Genomic DNA, 18,060 nt, shown 5'->3' with positions numbered 1-18,060 from the left:
ACCTTTATCTGGAACCTTTTTTAGCAATAGTCCTGGTGCTCCAATGCAGGGCTGTCAGGTTTTACTTCTACAAATAAAACTGTATCAGCCTGAATGGTCACTCCTCATGAAAAGTTTGACATTGTCACACAGCATATTTAATGCTAAAATAGTTTTTACCTGTTTGTTTGGTTTGCATCAGTTTCCCTTTGATATTACTAATTTTTATACAAAGTATTCAATATTTATTCTTAAACTTTGCTCTGTACCACAAAAAGACAATTGTTTTGTAAAACTTGTTTTGAATAAACAGACTTATTTCTTTTAAAAAACAAAACAAAACAACACAACAAAGGTGGTAAATATTCTTGTTGCCTTCTTTGTAACTGACACGCTCAGCTCTGATGCTTTTAAATGCTATACTGAGTCCCCTCTTATGAGAGGACTTAAAACTGCTTCCTCCTCTTCCCCTGCTTCCTTTCTGTTCTACCTTGAACCAAACCTTTTGTGGAACAAAAGGTAAACTTGGTGTTCCCAAAAAAGGAGACAGTTCAAAAATTTCTTTACCAGGCTTCTAGGTCTAAAGTTGTTTAAAGCTGCCAAATATTAGAAGCTTAACCTGTTGTTAATATTAACTTCCAAATTTGCATGTTCTCTGTATGCAATCATTCCCCAAGATGTGTATCTATCTAAATAAGTTCTATTTCGGATCACACTTTGCGCCTTTTGAAAGCTAGCTGATGGTTTGGAGACCAGTCATATTCTTTTCATAGGGTATAATTAAATTCAGAGAGTATTAAGTTACATTTTTGTATGTGTCTCCAATTTGTCTAGCATAATGTATCAAGCTACTGTTTTTAGAAATGTGGTCTTTTGCATCAAGTAACTTCAGCATATACCTGTGTGAGAGAGAGGCATAATGTAAGTATAAATTATCTAAATCATACTGAAGAAGAGAACAAAGGAAATGAAGTCAGTGAGGATCGTGAGGTTTGGCTTGTTGCAGGGTGGGTTGTGTGTGGTGGTGTGGTTTTTGTTGTTTTTTTTTTTAATTGCTCCCTTTGGCCTAGGAACAGTGCAGTTCAACTAAATTAAACTGGGTTTGCTTGGTACTTTTTCTTAAACTAAATGACCTAAGTATTTGGTGTTTTAGAATACATCATTAATAATCTCTTTCACAACACTTTGCAGAAAGGGAGAAAAGACTATTGCTTGCATTTAAAAAACCAGAAGCTTCTCAGAGGCATATAGTCAAATATGAATATCCTGAACACAATGAGATGATCTTTAATACTGCTTTTTTGTAAATACATGCGAGGTTTATTCTAATGACTTATTTTCTTGTGTAATTAATGCTTCCAAGAGAAAAAAAAAAAAGGCCAAAAAAACCCCCAAAACCCCCAACCCAAAACAAATCTTGCTTGCTTCTCCAGCTGATAGACTGTATAAACGCATAGCTATAAGCATTTCAGTGACTTGATTATATGTAATTATTTATTAATCTTAGTAAACTTCAAAGAAGTCATAGAGCCTGTACTATAAATATAGTTATTTGCATTCTAAAACAAAAAAATGATACTGGCTCATGTGTGCAGTCTTACCTCCTCCTTGTTGACAAGTTCTCATCACTCTCACTCATCACCAGGACTCTGCTAGATCCTCCTTGACTAGCTTCATGCATCACCTCAATCTGAATAAAAAGGACACATTAAAAGTAAAAATACTTAATTGCTGATGCTTTTATTTAGAGAACTTTAACTCTTCAAAAGAATAAAAACCAGATCTTACCTAGTCTAGAAATCACTGGACAAGTTAAAAATAATTGAATTGTAGATGTGCAGGTTGTAAATCAAGAATACCTCTTCTCTCTAAGTATTGGCATGGAAGGCATTCTTGACTCCAGGCAAAGTATGTTCTTCCATCATAGAAGGTGAATTACCTCCTTATGTAGATAATTACAGGCATAACAGTGTGTTCCTTAGACTCTGAAATACTGGGTTTTTTTGTTTCCTGCCTGAAGCCAACACAAAGACTTCACATTTTGAGAGTTCTTTGTACAGTGCCATATGGAAAAGTCTAGGGAATCCATCTTGTGCCTTTGAGAAGTGTCTTTGTACTAGTAACAGTATTATGTAAGACAGCGCATACCCTCAAATACTGAGCACAGTATACATGTATGTGCAAGGGCTGTCCCCAGGCCGAAATGGACTGGGGCTTTTTGCATGGTATTTTGATAAACATTAACCTACTTCCTTGTCCAGTCTTGCAGAGTTGGATCATTTCAAGTGTGCTCCAGGCAAATTTTAAGCAGGCTTTTCCTCCTTTCGCCTGTAGCTTTGAAAGTACCAAGCACTACTTGGGCTTAGTCAAATGCAATCTCTTCAAATTCAGTAAAACAACTCAGCTGCTGAGTTTGCAGTTGATCCAAGCCAATATCTAAACTCCAGTAGAGTCTTTAAGTTCCTGAGCACTTTAATTTTTAAGGGCTGATTCTGGGGAAAAAAGCAGTGGCCAGTCTTATATTCTATACAGCTAAATTATTTAGCTGGTTGGTGATGATGATGGACTCCATTAATAAACTATCCTTACCTGAACTATTATCAGAACAAATAAAATACAAACATTTTATAGCAATAATGGGAGGGAAGGAGAGGGGGCATAATTTGCACTGTAGTCTTGGAAAGTAGATTTAAAAATGAATGAATAGATGTTTTTATAAATCCTGTACCATGTTGTTGCATATACCTGACTATGTGGGAGGAATGCAACTGATTGTCTGCATTACTGATGAGAATAAGACTAATTCCAAAGTCACTTTCTATGAGTTTAGACAAAGGTGAGAGCAGCTGTATTTTTTTGATAACTGGATTTTATTCAGTGCTTCTTGCTGAAGTTGTAGGCTGTTTTGGCCATATCAGAAAATGGACTGAATTTAATTTTTGCTTTTCAGCTTTAGGGAAATAAAGGTCAAATGTATGAGCAAGTCAGGGGCATGGATAGCAGAAGAGTTGGGTTGAAGTAGCTTGCATTATATCAAAAGTTTAAAAATAGAGTTGTGCCAGGTAGACACTTGATACATTTTTAGCTTTTTGTGCCTCAGAGTAACACTATTCTTCCCCTCCTCCCCCCTAAATATTCCCATTCCTTTCCCCCCCCAACCCCCAAAAAAAACCACCCAACAAACACAACCCCAAAACAACTACTTCTGATCTGTATGGAATTTCTGCACTAACAGGATTAAACTGGATTTGGATATTTAGGCCGAAGTAGCACATCCATGTGTGGCTGTTACAGATGTAAGAAGTGCTAATGTAAGGGGTTTGTTCTGTGAATTACTCATGAAAAATTATAAAGTCCAAAATGCTTATTTTAAGAATACCTTCAGTAATAATGGACTAAACTGGAAAACACCCAGAAAACTTTTATCATAAAATGTGATCTCTGTTACTGGCTATGTCCTCATATAGAGCTCACCTTTAAAAATCACCTTTAAAATAACTAATGAACTATGAAAAAGTTAACAACTGCAACTGCAGGGGCTAGTGTGTCATCTCCTTTCCCTGGTATATAATCTGTTCTGGGTTGGGGTATTTCTTTCCCTTAGAGATGTACTGACAAAGCTTATTCCCTCCTTCCTCTTCTGCCCCCAAAGTGCTGAACAGTGCGAAATAGGCTACTTACTGTTTTCATCACACTTTCATGAGGCAGCCAAATTAAGATCATACCTCTCTCCCACAATACCCAACTTCTTCTGCTATTCTTTTCTGAATATATAGTTGTATTATTTCCCTCAACACAGTCAGGGCCCTCTCTTATTTTTTTCTTTCTCAAAACATACCTTAAATTGCATTTTTACCATTCTAATGATATGCTGCCCTAAAAAGCTAATAATATGAATCTTAATGCACAGAAGATGCAAGAAAATTATGGCAAAAGGATGTTGTTATTTAGAAGGTTGTGAGTGAATGGTACTGCATATGTTTTGATTTTTGTCTTATTTTTGGTAAACTTGTAACTAAAGGGGATGCTGGCAAAGTTACAAAACATTTGTGCACAGACCATTCAGAACACAACTTCAGCGGTATTCCTCCTGTCTTTTTCACAGGGATATTTACATGGTCTAAACCCAAACATTTTAAATAAGACAAATGTGGCATTACTTGAATTTGCCAGGGGAAAAAAAGAAGTCTGGTCTCTGAAAGTGGCTATTTCAGCTAGCTTAGGCAAATGAAAAGTTTCAGGATGCAGCTGCATTTCCATCTTAGTTACAGGAATTGCAGGTGAGTGAAGTTTCTGGATCCTTCTGTTTCCAGTCTTAAAATACTCAAGGATGGTCAAACGGCTGTCTTGATAGCTCATTATCCCAGTCAGTCTCTATAGCTCAAACAAAAGACTCTGTGCTGTAAGGGCAGGGCTCTTAAATGCTGTAAGGCTTGGGAATAGAGAGGAAAGGATAAGGATGTCCAAAGGGTCCTAGACAATCTTGGTGCAGAAACGATAATGCAACAAATCTCATAGAGACACAAAAGCAAAATACATTTCCCTGAACCTTACTTGCCCATGCAGCAACAGGTAACAGTGGAATTTTTCATTGGTTTGTTAGTTGGTTTATTTTTAAGTATTAAATGTCTGGTCTTTCCTCCTTTGTGTAGAAACTACCCTTAGAAAATATTTAAATCAGGAAAAATACGTAACTTTTGTAAAACCCTGAATATAACACATCTTAACTTCAGAGGAGCTGGAATAAGATTCCAGTTTTAGAAACAAAATAGTCCATTTGCTATAAAGAAGGATGGGCACTTTGGATGCACTTTAATGTATGATTGTTGGACATTCCTTCCACATTTCCCCTTTCACCCTTTGAAAGTGATTTCTACTTTAGTGTAACTTTTTTTTCCATGTACATGAGCATAAATCTTTTTTAACGCTGTCATCTGAGTAACTTTCAAACTGCAACACAAAGTGTAAAAAAAAAGCTTACCAGAGAATTAACTTACAAATGTTCAATTTTTTAATTCCAAGTATAAATATGTAAATCTGTATTTATATTGGTTTGAGTTCTCTCACAATATGGGATGTCCCCAAAACACAGATACTCCTACCTTAATTCCACCTTTAGTCTTCTTAATGCTTTTCTTTTTTGATAACTCTACTTCAGAAATGGACTTTGGAGGGCAGGAAATTTCTGTGGACCTCCTGTTGGTAGCTGAAGGAGTCAAAAAGAACATAATATTAGAAAATGCATGCTAGAAGTTGAAATCCTATTTCCTAATAAAAGCAATGTGCAAAGATCCTGTCACATCAGTGGTAACTGAGACCTGGCTTAGAGAACTGAATTGTGGCTGGAGTGGTGAAGGACCAGCTGGCACAAGGGATGGGCTATGCTGTTCGGTGCTCTGCTGTGTCTCGAATTGGCAGCTACAGCTCCATGCTCTAATGACTGCTTTGGTTTGGCTTCCTCCCTGGCAACCATCTTTAGGGTAGCACAGGTAAATGTTAGCCAGCTCTATCAGCAGTTGGGTAATTTTCACTTGCATAGTTTTTCAGCTCAGGTGTTGTTACTTGTATGGGTTCCCAAAGAAAGGAAATTTTGGTTCTGATAATGGTTTGCTAATGTCGGATTATAAAGGATTGTTCCCTGTAAGGTTTCACATGAACAAGTCTCAAAAGAGTAATCATACAGGTGTTCAACAAGTCACTGTGACCATGTATGTAATGACAGTGAATCTGAGGAAATTATTTCAGAATATGCTCTGTCGTGTCAGAGTTGTTAGGCCTTGCAGGCTCTGTAAACCACAGTTTAGAGAGTTGTCTAATGCTACTAGGAAATCATCCTTAACAACATAACCACTTATCCTGAGACTGCTGTCCCAAGAGAAGGTTTAGAATGAACTATGAGAAGGGGAATCATACATTTGGCTTGAGTAGAAAATAATCTCGCTGTTACAGTTTGTATCTTTGTTTTAAATTGATAATGAGTTTGCAGTGCATGTTACGTAAGTACAAGGCAAACAGTGCTCTCCTTTTTCTTAGTTGCTGAACTGATACAGGCAGCCATGCATGTCATGGTAAAAACAAATATGAATACCAGATGAAATGATGAAAGAATCTGGGTCAGGCAACAAAGAATAGAATTGTTGCAATTCTGAGATTAAGTCCTTTTCAGTTTTATTCTGGGAAAACTTTCAAATTGAACAAGAACTTTTCCAAAAATAAAAGCTGGTGTTTTCAAATGCATCCGGTAACATTCTGTTTAAGATGGTTTCACCAAGTTTAATGTTTTGAGGTGTTGAGAGTCTTCGTGGTCACTAATAACTTCTTCTCTGGGAGAAGCTAAGGGATGCAATAAAAAAGATGCAGACATCTTTGAATGAGAAGGACATAGTATCAAAAGATTCATGTAGGAGAGGATTGAACACTTTTTTTAAAAGAAACACATTAACAAATTTTTAAATGCCCTTGTCATTAAATTCTTTTTTTAATGTAGTTTAAAAAAAGGCAAAAAACCCCATAGAAACACCCCAAATTATATGCTGTTAAAAAGACAACATATCAGTTTCATAGACAATAATAACAGAAGCTGACATTTCTTCTACCCTGTGTCTTTTCAACTGCCTTATGCAGCTGGGAAGAGAATTAAGTAAAGCAGCTTCTTTCCAACTCTTTCCTAAATCGTCCTGGTTTTATCCCATGCTGGACTTGAGGACTTGTCACTGTCCATTTCATGCCTATTACTTCCTCACAATGACTCCATATTAGAAAGTTTCTTCAACGGAAAGAAAAGACAGCAAAGTCTGGCAGCCACCAGCAGCTATAATCGACCCATAGAAGATTCTTACGGTTTCTAGGACGGAGCTGAAATGGAAATGTCGACTGGTTCTTCCATCACTCTCTTTCAGAATATACAGCAGGGGATTTGTTTTGATTTTGAGCGTTATTTTCAACAGATGCCTTTTTCCCATACCAAAGAAAGCTTTCCATGAAGTAGTAATTGTTCTCTCAAAGGTATTGTTATTTCACCCCAAAAAGTGGCGTACTGACGTTTTGAAACCAAGGGAGGGGAAAAAAGAAAGCAAGATGCAGCAAACATAAGCTATTTGTCCTTATTGTCAAAGTTCTTCATACCTTTTGAAGGGAGGATGATTTCTACCGTCGGCAAAACCAGAATACCAACCTTCATCAACTATTTGATAAATTTTCAAACAAGCCCTTTTATGTTTTTCCCATGAATCCCTGAGTAAAGTGGTTACAAGCATCAGCAAATTCACTCTTTTCCATACTAATGCATCCTGAAGATTCTGTTCAGCCTTAAATTCTTATCTACTGCGATCTTTACAAGATGCAGGCTGTGATCATACCTATAACACTTAATATTCTCTCCTGGAGCTTCTCCCAACTATATCCTATTTATACCTTGAAAAAATCAGCATTAAAAAAAATAAATCTAAGACTTGATCACAAAAATCCTGATTGAATTAAAGAAAACCAAGACATTGTTTCATACTCTTCCCCACACACCTACCAGGCATTCCCGAATACCCCAGATATGCTGCCAATGTCCAGTTACCCTATCTAAATCTGAGTTCGGTCCACTGGATTGCTCTACAAAGCTAATTCCCAAGTTTTATATATACTGGATGTGTTATTAAAAGGAATGGAAGCAAAGGAAGTAACTTTAGGAAACATAAGAACTTTTGCTTAGAACAGCATAGTCAGCAGTACCGAGTTGTTTGACCTGTTCATGAATCAGAAAACTTTCTAGCTTGAAGGGATGGTTGATACTGGTATGAAAATCCTGCCTGAAAGTAGTCAGCAGAAAATGTGGAAATCAGTTATGACTTTGATGTCTGGATCACAACTTGCAAACCCAGACAGCTCCAGGCAATCCAGGAAAGAGAGCACTGGACAGTTTAAGTGAAAGATGATGCATTCACAGAAAGCCCAAGTGCAGATGGTCCTTGATCGAGCAAATTACTCTGGTCAGTTTACTAGCTTAGTCGTGGCTTCATCAGTATGACGTATTTCAGAAAGAAGGAGGTAGATACAAGATAAGGAAACAGTCAAATCCAACTGCTTGTATGTCAAGGATGAATTTGATTCAGATTGACATAGCAAACTTTCCACTTCCAATTGACCCAGAAATGAATTGAAAACGGGAAGCAATCTGTTTTCGGTTATGCTCCAGAGTATTGTTGAGTTATTGACTGGCCCATATTCAGAGACTGCTGCATGTCACTACATTTAAGTAGTTTCTGGAGTCATTTAGAAAGAAACAGCCCAAATACCTGCCAATTAATATTGCATTAATTACTGTGGAACTGGAAATATTTTATAAGGGAAACTCCTGTATAAAATTCAGTACAGTTGGCTGTTTCAAGGTCATTACTGTACTGTACTGCTGAGGAAGTTGAAAGTTACAGTGTTCAACTGCCTACTGAAAGAACAAAGGCACGGGAACAAAGGAAGACTACAACTATCTGTAAAAAACCTAAGGTCTGCATGGTTTCAAGGTTGTTTTCATCCTATTGTTTCACAGTACTCCCCTGGATAATGAGTAATGAAGATTTAATTTTGAACTCATTAATATTTTTAATTGCTTGATGCTGCTTTTAAAGCAAATATTGTTAAAAGGCATTTATGCAGAGGTAAACTTTTTATTGCAAGGATATTTACAGTAAAGCAGGGTTTGGGTCTATCACTTGCATTCACCTGGAGCACCACTGTGCTTCTCCTATGGGGCTTTAGTGCTGCTTACTAGTTTTTTAATGAACAACTTGCACGATAAATATGGAATTACTGTTTTATTACCTAGCCTACAGCAAGTGGTAATGTGGGCTGTACTGTCCCTAAAGCTGCTAGGAAAGGTTATAGACTCATTTGCTCAATGTTGCTTTGCAGACTCTCCACCACTCCGGGACTGACATAAATTCAGTGAGGACAACAGTGCTTTGCTGCTTGTGAGGGAAGGCTGTGGTTTCACCCATTTCCCCACCCTGCTCCTGCATGGCAGAGTACAGGCACCATCTCTCAGGAGTTCATCTCTCACAGGGGGGCTACATCACACAATGAGGCACAAACAGAACTGTGTGGAGCTCCCAGGTGCTCAGAGACAGCTGGATTAGTCCATGTGGGTAACTGGCCTCAAGTTTGCTCCTGCTAGAGTAAATGTAACTCATTAGCTAGGAAGAGACACGGACTCTGTAGCCAAGGGTTATGACACACATCCAGCACTTTTAAGATGTTCAAAGCCCCCCTCAATTAAGTACCATGCTTTATGTTCAGGTCTTGTGTGAATTTCCCAACCATGTGCTTCCCCATCTGTTCTGTGGGAGAGCTTGTGCCTTCTCACTAATCACCTACATCAGAATCAAAGCCCTTTGGCAAGAACAGGCATGGAAAAGACTAGTCTGCTAAACTGTTCATTGGGGCTTGCAGCTCATGCTACCCACAGGAACATGACTTTGAAGATAATTAATGACTTCATAGTGGTTTTGAATGCTGGTGATTACAAAACAGCATGCTTAAGCAGCTAAAGAAATGCCAGAGCATCTAAGGTTTATCATTTAATGACTTAATACAGAAAGTCTTTTCCATTCTCACGCAATATAACGTATACTACTTTGCTCTAGCAAAATTGCTGGTCAAGCCCCCTGAAAATCTGCCCGTATAAGCAGCATAGAATGAGGCCCCTCTATGTGGAATATTATTCTGCAAGGAGACACACTACTTGGGTTTCCTCAGACTTGCCCAATTGTCTTAGCAGCCCTACAGCCACAAAATTGAAAGCATCGTTTCCTTTTCTCTATTTCGTTTACAGAAATATCTTGAACTATAGAAACTGGTGCTTTCCCAAAACCATTAATGAAAATCACATGCACCATCTTTTCTGAGTCAGCTAATCTCTCTGCAGCCTCACTTCTCCTGCACACGTCCCCAGACTCTTGCAAGACATTCTTCTTTTATCCTCTATCCAGATGTTATTAGTTAGTGAGTATTCTGCATTAGTGACTGTGAGGAATGCTGGAATGGATCCAGTGAGCAGTCATACACATTTAACTGAGATGGAACCAGTTTAAATTTTATTATTTAAAGAATAATTTTTTTTTTTAAAGGCTCCAGCTGTGTTCCCCCGTATGAATTTCATGTTCCAAGTTGGCCTTCTAAGATGCTTGTAGGGTGAGTCATGGATTTTGTATGTGCAATGTGCTGTTAAACATGTTATTTGCTTAATGAGCTCACAGAAATTTTGACATCTCTGCTCCTGTTTTTCACATTAATGTTGCACACAAAGAAATCCCTAGGTGAATATTTTATAGCGTTTAGAAGACAGGAGATGCCAGAAGCAAAGCTACATGTGCAACCCTAATTTTGCCCCTTTGCTGCTAAGGCATCTTGGTCCACCCCCCTCTATGAATCCTTGCCTCATTCAGCGCATGGAATCAAAACCACTTAATTCATGAGCAGCTATTCACTATTTTGATTTATCTGTATTTCTCAGTTGGGTCCCAGAACCTTACTATCCATATGCTATTTCAATTCCTGCTCTGAAAATAATTGTCTTTTTTCTAATAGTCGTTTTTACAATTCAAGTGCTTCATAAATATTTACTGAGCTGTTTTCACAACAGGTAACAGGTTCTCAGAGGTAACAGGCTGTTATCAACCACAGAGAGATCTCTGAGTTCTGTAGGTAAAGATCAAAAGAGAACACACTACTTTGGGACACCAATTTGACATTTTTCGAACTAAATTTTCAGGTTACTGAGTATTATATGCCACTTCACATGTTCAAGAGCACACGCCCTGCCCAGCAATTCTGGTTTTGGTCTTTCACTGTTCTTTCCATGTAGATTTCTTTATGTAGTTGCACAAGTTACTAAAACAAAACCCCCAAAATTGCACTAAATTGAATCATGTTAACACTCACATGGGTTTTTAACAGGGTTGAAACCTTTACACCTACTGCACCAGCTTCTCTTTCCCATGTCAGCAGGAGTAAAAGCAGCAGTAAGTAGTCACAGTTTCAGGGATGACTCCAAAACAGTTGAAACCCATCTGAACTGGGTCTGGTACAGTTCTCCCTTTCCTCCCAACCTCTGGCCACACACTTCTGTCTCCTTTTTTGTCAGCACTGCTGTTCATGGAATCGGAAGATGAGGAGCTGAGCTAGCCAAAACAAAATACCCCCTCCCACGCCATGACAGTTTTCAGTTCCCTCCTTTGTTCCTCCCACTAGTTACGTGGCCATAAGTACTGAGAGAAAGCAGAGTCACAACCACTCTGCTGTGCTGGGCAAAGAGGAGAGGAGAAAGGGAGACTGTGACAGCCCTGCATTAAGAAGGGCTTAAGCTGCTGCAAGATCATACTGTAAGGAAACAAGCAGTGCAGGGGATAAGAAACATATTTTGTCTCTGGGTTCCAAAGATTTTTCCTGACAACAAAGGAAATGAGACTATAGGAGCCAAACTAGCAAGTTCATACATAATGAACATGTATGAGCTGAGTTTTTTTCCCCCCAGGTGCTTTAATTCTGCCAAATCTGGACACTTAGGAAGGGACAAAACTATTTTGTACTGCCATGTTCCAGCTCTTGCCACAAAGGTAACTAGACAAGACAATTTTCCTAGCGTTGTTCACTGAGATGGCCAACCATGTTTTACTGAAGTTTTCCAAGAAAGGGTCAGGCTGAAGAAGATAGCCTTTGCGAACATTTCATTTCAAAGAGTTAGAGTTTGGGAGAATTACAAAATGAAAATAGAGAAATGCTAACTACAGTCATCCCTAAGAGCTTACATTATCCTTTACAGCTCTGTGGCTTATCCCACTGTGCCTGACAGCCTATGGGCAATACTAGCATGGTTTAACTTTTTGGACCTATCCCAATTCACTCCAGCTGAGGAGTTTTGTACAGAAACGCAGTCCACAAACATGTAGTCAAATAATCAAAAATTATGCCCTCAGAAGTGAACTAGAACAAATGAATTTCCCATCAAGTGCCACCTCTTTCCTCCCAACACATAACAGGGACAAGTTTGGCCATTAGCAGTATTCAAGCAGCTTCCATTGGGAGTAAACAGAGTTCTCCTTGAAATAAGGTGTCATATATACTACTTAAATACTTTCAAGACACTTATAAAAGGGTCAGCAGAGGGTTTTCTGCCTTTTCTGGGTTGATCTGTGAATAATATTTAAGCAGATTCCCACAGCTAAAATGTGCATCAAGTCCAGCTGGCATAATCTTTTGAGCATCATGATAATTCCAGTACTATTTTTTCAATGTTGAACAGGCCTGTCCCTGCAAAATTTACAAGTTCATTTGTGAAACCAAAAGCTTCAAGCAAAAATGGGATGAATTTAAAATTTTGCTTCAGAATTTCCAGACCCACAGTAAAGCGTTGGGTGAGGGAGAGTTTGCAGTGCAGCTCTGAGCTGCCTTTCTGGATCTTCATTGAGCTAAGACTTTGCCAAGAGTCACCACAGACCATAAACATAAGAAACTGTCACAGTTATTTCCCTGATAGAAATCTGCCCTTTCTCTCATATATGGTATCACTCTGCCTGTATGCACCTATGTATATATCCATGTAAAATGAAGAGTCTCACAGTTACAATAATGGAGTATTTCATGCCTGAGCCTTCGCATCTGTTAAGATTTTTCCATTAGCACCCTGAATTGGACTGAATTTTCCCTACCACTCCTTGTTAGGGAAATGGAGAGTCAACAAGTAAAACCAAACCAAACCAAACCAAAATCTATTCTGGAACGAATGTAACTTTTTTTTCCTTTCACAGACAACAACCGCAATGCTGCCATGGTATTGTTACATCTGCTGCCTGGGGACAAAAGCCTTTCTTTCTGGTCTTCTATTTCTGTTTACCACATTTTATTGCCTTTGCCTGCCTTTGTATTTACACAGCCTAGGAAAATGGTATTTTCCTGTTGCCATATTCTATTTTGCAAGCTTTTAGAAATATTCAGGTGTGTCCTGGGTAACAAATAACAATGAGCTACAATATCTGTTTCAAGAAGATGCTCTTAGCCTCTTTCATTTTTCCAAGATGGTGCTCAATAAATTCTCCCCATAAATAAATGCTGATTCTGCATTGATCCTGTGAATGTGAAAAAAGGACACAAGAAAGTCCAAAAGAGGGTAGCTTCAAGAAAAACAGAATTTCACAGCCTCATTTTCAAGGTTGGAACAGGAGACTCAGTGTCCCTGTTTCTATTCTCAGCCACATTTCAGACTCAGACTGTGAACCCCTTGATGAATCACTCAGTTTGTCTGTGCTTCAGTTTTCTTTCTGAAAAAAAAAAAAGAGGTTAAAATACTTACCAGTACTTGCCAAGTGCTTTGGCATTCTGAGGGAAAGGGCACTCAGAAAATTTGAAGTGTAACTCTTTGTAGTGGACAATTGGATAATACCCAAAGGATGCCATTACACAGTATATGTAAATATACATGTACTGTTCACGGCAGTTAAAGTAACTGTTTTTGAGCCCCAGGATAAGCTGCAGATAGTCTTTGTACAGAGGTACTCTAGGTCAATCTGAATGAGATGCTATAGTCTACTTATCAATGTCTGAACAGGACAGGGTTGCACTTCGCATCTCCTCAGAGAACAACTGGAGTAACATTTTTAAATAAATTTCATCTACCTATTAATTTGCAACAGGACATCAGAGGCTAATCCTTGTCACACAGTTATCCTGTATTGTGTTGTATAACACTGAAATGCAATGCAAGGGTCAGAGCAAGGGAGCATCTCATGATTTTCTGCGAATGAGCTGAGAGCATTGAATTGGCTGTATGAACAAGAATCAAAACTTAAACATTGTCATTCATTATTAGTGACTATTTTTTAAGGTTCTACCTATACCAAAAGTTTAATTAAAAAAATCTGCAAGTGCTTTAAAATGACGAGAAAGAAGTTCAAGAAACACAAACACAGAGACTGCATGCATAAACAGAAATGCAAGACTAGCTTTTAGACTGAAGGTGCAGTTTCACAATAGGTGAAAGCCATTCTAAAACTGTACTACTGCTAACAGGGACTAACTAGCTCTGATCTACTGACCCCATAATTTTTCTGCAACTTCCTTTGCTTCAGCATTAGTGGCCACTCAGTGAACAATCCGATCAACTTTGAATTTAGTGCTGCTTTGAGCAGGTGATTGGGCTATGTGATGTCCAGATCTCCCTACATTTTTCTAACTCATGCAATGGAAAACTAACTACTACATTTTTGCAGTTAGTTCATAGAGTTTTCAAGGTAAATCACAACTCATACAGCTAATTGACTGCCAACAACAGTGCAAGAGGGGAACACATTGCTGGAGGATGTGTAGGTAGCAGAGCAGAACCTCTTCAAAGGCACTGTGGTCTCAGCTTGCCTTAAGCCAATAGTGAAGCTGAAACTTGAGGTAGCAACTGTATGTCAAGAACATGGCTAGCATGGTTTGGGGGAAAAAAGTACAGATGTCAAACCGGCATGGTAACTGGAAGAAGATGATGATCCTCCTTGGTGAGAAAGGATAAGTGGTGAGAGGAGAACGACAGGGACATTTGTGTGACCTTGTGATAGTATGCCTAGAAAGCAAAATGGTCAGGCTACTGGCTATCCTAATCTTCCTGTTGAGAAAGCATGCTCTTCATACAAATTAGTTTTTTTCAAGGTTTTTTGCTAAAGGTTCACCTTTTAAAAAGCCCTAAGATTCTATTTTTAAATTTCTTATAACCATCTCTGCCGAAAAGGGACAACCCCTTCCTGCAAGTACAGAGTAGCTGGTCTCCAAGATGCACTGTTTCAAATTAGCTTCACCCATGTTCTTTTTTGCAGAAAAGAGCTATCTTGGTTAAAGGTACATGGTAACCTCAAATCAGGAACTTTCAGTAAATTCCAAACAGAAGCAATGTTCAACTTTTATAGTTAGTAGAGGACAACACTACTCTACAGTTATGTAGAGGGAAAAAGCAAAGATTGCACAAATAAGTCAGTGTCGCTAATTAACCCTTAACCTTTGCAAGTATCTGACTGAAGCTTGAGGGTTTGTGACCCTTTAAAGCCAAATATTCACATTATAGTATGTGCAATATAAAAGACGTTCTCATACTTACTTTGCATACTTGCAGTGACTAGCCTGGTTTGGGTTTTCAAGAATTAGCAATATAAGACATACTGAGAAACAATATAGAAATGTACTCTGTAGATTAGACCTAGGAAGAGAAGCCTGAACTTTTTTTGATTCACCCTTGTTTGTATGTTTGCAGTGACAGATACTTCACATTCACCTTTAACAGCTGGGCCTACAAGGCTGACACTGAACATCAAATGTGAGTTTTCACTCCGATAACAAAAATTAAAAATGACAAAACATTGGTGTGTATCTCAAAGCAGCTGTTCATGGCCTACCTACTCCTGCAGGTCTGGTAATCTTTGGTGATGCTCGCTTTGGGGAAGATTCAGGATGTGGGGCAACAGGCTGTACTGGCCGGGTCTGTTTGGCTGCCAGCTTCTTCAGACTTACTTGCCTCTTGTCAAACATTTCTTGTACATCTTCTAGCTTTTGCAGAATTCTTTGGGCATTGGCCTAGGTAAAGAAAAGGTAAACAACAGATCGTTGTCAGTGCTGGACTGAGCAAGTTAAGAAAGGACTCTGTTACCCAGACTGAGACTAGAGCTGAAGATCATACTGTGCTGCAGTTTAATGCAAACCAGCCCGTGCACTCTGCACAGATCTCAGTTTCACTGAGTAGGACATGGTGACTCATGCGGACTTTCTAGCAATATTCTGAAGAAAATCACATATGTGTTCCATGACTACACATCTGAGTCAAACTTTTTGTCCCAAGTGCTTGCCTCTGTACCATTTTGGTGTAGGGTAAGAGGCATATTTGAGCAGAATGAAATATATAGCCCAGCACACTGTCATGTACAAGGCAATCGGTAATTTTTAAATTCTAAGTGAGTGCATGCACATCTGAGGGGTTTTACCTTTATTTCGGGGGTGAGGATCATGTCAAACTGATTGTAGAACTCCTTCGGGCTAGAGAGCTGGTGTTCCTTAGCTGTTACCAGGAACTTCTCAATTTCAACGAGTGCAGTTTCAGCTCCCTCTTGTGACTGGCACTTGTCCACAGCTTGGGAAGCTAAGAGGTAGATTCCAGCTTCACACCATTGGCTTGCCTTTAAAGAAAAATGGGGCAAGGAGGACTCCATCATCACTGACAGTCCACGTTGTGAAGTGTTACTTCTACTCCATGAAATACAGATTTGCCCTAACATTTAACTAAAGGGAGTGAATGTTACTTCGTAGCACCCAACAATTCCTGGCCACAAGTCACCCCACCTAGATATGTAGAACACTAGCAAGTTTAGTTCAGCTCTCATGGGCTAGATGGTCCAGTAACATGTAAAATAATAATATTTTGAGCGAAGACGAGAAGTGTTGCTGTGGTTACTGCAAATCGAATCTGTCAGCTATACTACCTCATTTCGGTGTTCACACAATTATCCAAAAACCGAAATGAGTATTTGAACCATAAAAAAACTCCTCAAAACTTCTTCGGCCTATAAAACTCAATTAAAAATACTCCAAAGCGTTTTTTTACTGTAAAATTTTGCTAATTCCTGTTTCAGATGAGGCTGCAATAGCATGCAGACGTTATCAAAGCATTTAGCTTGCTATTCTAGCTAGAGCAGAGGAAGTGAAAACAACTGAACAAGCAGTAAACTATTCATTTTTAAGCACTGGAATACATTTAGTTCTCATTTCAAATTTAGGCCTAGCTCAATTTTTTCATACTTTTATTTCCTACTTTTCATCATTTTAAGACCATAATTACGGGAAGCTACTGTGCCAATTTTTATAGTAACAGTTTCTGAATGCAATGGAGAAAAAAGGAATAAATACTTTTCCTCTTCATCCAAATTACCTGAGCTTATTAAAACATTCATTTTCAGTAGAACCTCACCAGGGCTGTTATCTGAGAAGGTTCACTTACCTTATCTAACTGCTTATGCAGCTCAAGAGACTTTCCCAAAATATCATACTTTTTCTTGGTCTCATTGGTAAAGTCATCACAAATACGCCTGAGTTCAACACACTTTGGTCTAATGGAGTCAACTGCATAATGGTTGTTTTGGATGAGCTGTTCTCCATGGAGAGCTAGAGACTGGGCCTTCTCCAAAGGTTCCTGTGAAATTAATGAGAAAAAAATCCAAAGTTAAAATGACATGCATAATAAAGACAATCCAGCTCTATAATCCCTGCTGTAGCCTGGAGGTAAAAGTTTGGGATATTAATCTAGCTGATATGTCTTACTTTATATTTACATTGAAGACCAACTTTGTTGTCAGTGAGTATACTGAAACACAAGAGGTTCCATCTGAACATCAGGAAACACTTTTTTACTGTGAGGGTGGCCGAGCACTGGAACAGGTCGCCCAGAGAGGTTGTGGAGTCTCCATCCTTGAAGATTTTAAAAAGCCGTCTGGACAACCTGCCCTCCTAGGCAACCGGCTCTGGGTGGCCCTGCTTGAGCAGGGGCATTGAACAAGATGACCTCCAGAGGTCCCTTCCATCCTTAATCATTCTGTGATAACTGTGATTCTGTGATTCTGTGATTCTATGCCGCCTTCTTTCTCACATACTGGGGACATTCATTATACAAGTTTTTTTCCTTGCAAAGTTCCCAGTAATCGAAAAACCTGTATTTTTTTCACTCACTAATTGCCAGGTTTATAATGCTTTAGTTTATTTTTGATTCCAAGATATATTTTGCAAAACTCTTCAGATCCTACTGACTGAGTACAATTCATAAGCTTAGTCAGAATAGGATGAAATTAGAGGTGGCTAATGGGAATAGAGCACACATCAATATGTTACATGATGTGCACAATGGAAGGAAATGCATGTTACTATAACTTTTATTCCTTTAGGCTTCTGCAGAAGAGCTGTGCGAAGATCATAATATTTCTAAATCTTAATCCTATTCTTAAAAAAGATTATTATAATCTTTTCTGTTTGTTCATGTGCATCCTCCTCTGATTCAACTTGCTCGTTTGTTCAATGCTTGCTAAT

At 38.6% G+C, this 18,060-nt stretch overlaps 1 protein-coding gene across 1 annotated transcript in view; it reads right to left on the bottom strand.

The window, feature by feature from the left end:
* Positions 1-1,576: 1,576 nt before the first annotated feature.
* Positions 1,577-18,060, bottom strand: part of MCF2L2 (MCF.2 cell line derived transforming sequence-like 2) — a 49,280-nt gene continuing 32,796 nt past the window's right edge. Inside the window, exons 10-14 of the mRNA XM_009584643.1 lie at positions 16,982-17,173; positions 15,972-16,163; positions 15,390-15,567; positions 5,082-5,185; positions 1,577-1,669 (exon numbers count right to left, since the gene is read on the bottom strand). Coding sequence (XP_009582938.1) covers positions 1,577-1,669; positions 5,082-5,185; positions 15,390-15,567; positions 15,972-16,163; positions 16,982-17,173 — 759 coding nt within the window. The remainder of the gene's footprint in view (positions 1,670-5,081; positions 5,186-15,389; positions 15,568-15,971; positions 16,164-16,981; positions 17,174-18,060) is intronic.

Source organism: Fulmarus glacialis, unplaced genomic scaffold (assembly GCF_000690835.1).
Source record: "Fulmarus glacialis isolate BGI_N327 unplaced genomic scaffold, ASM69083v1 scaffold16779, whole genome shotgun sequence".
Classification (NCBI taxonomy): Eukaryota; Metazoa; Chordata; class Aves; order Procellariiformes; family Procellariidae; genus Fulmarus; species Fulmarus glacialis.
The sequence above is the reverse complement of the archived record's forward strand: the minus strand, read 5'-3'. Positions and strand labels throughout refer to the sequence as shown.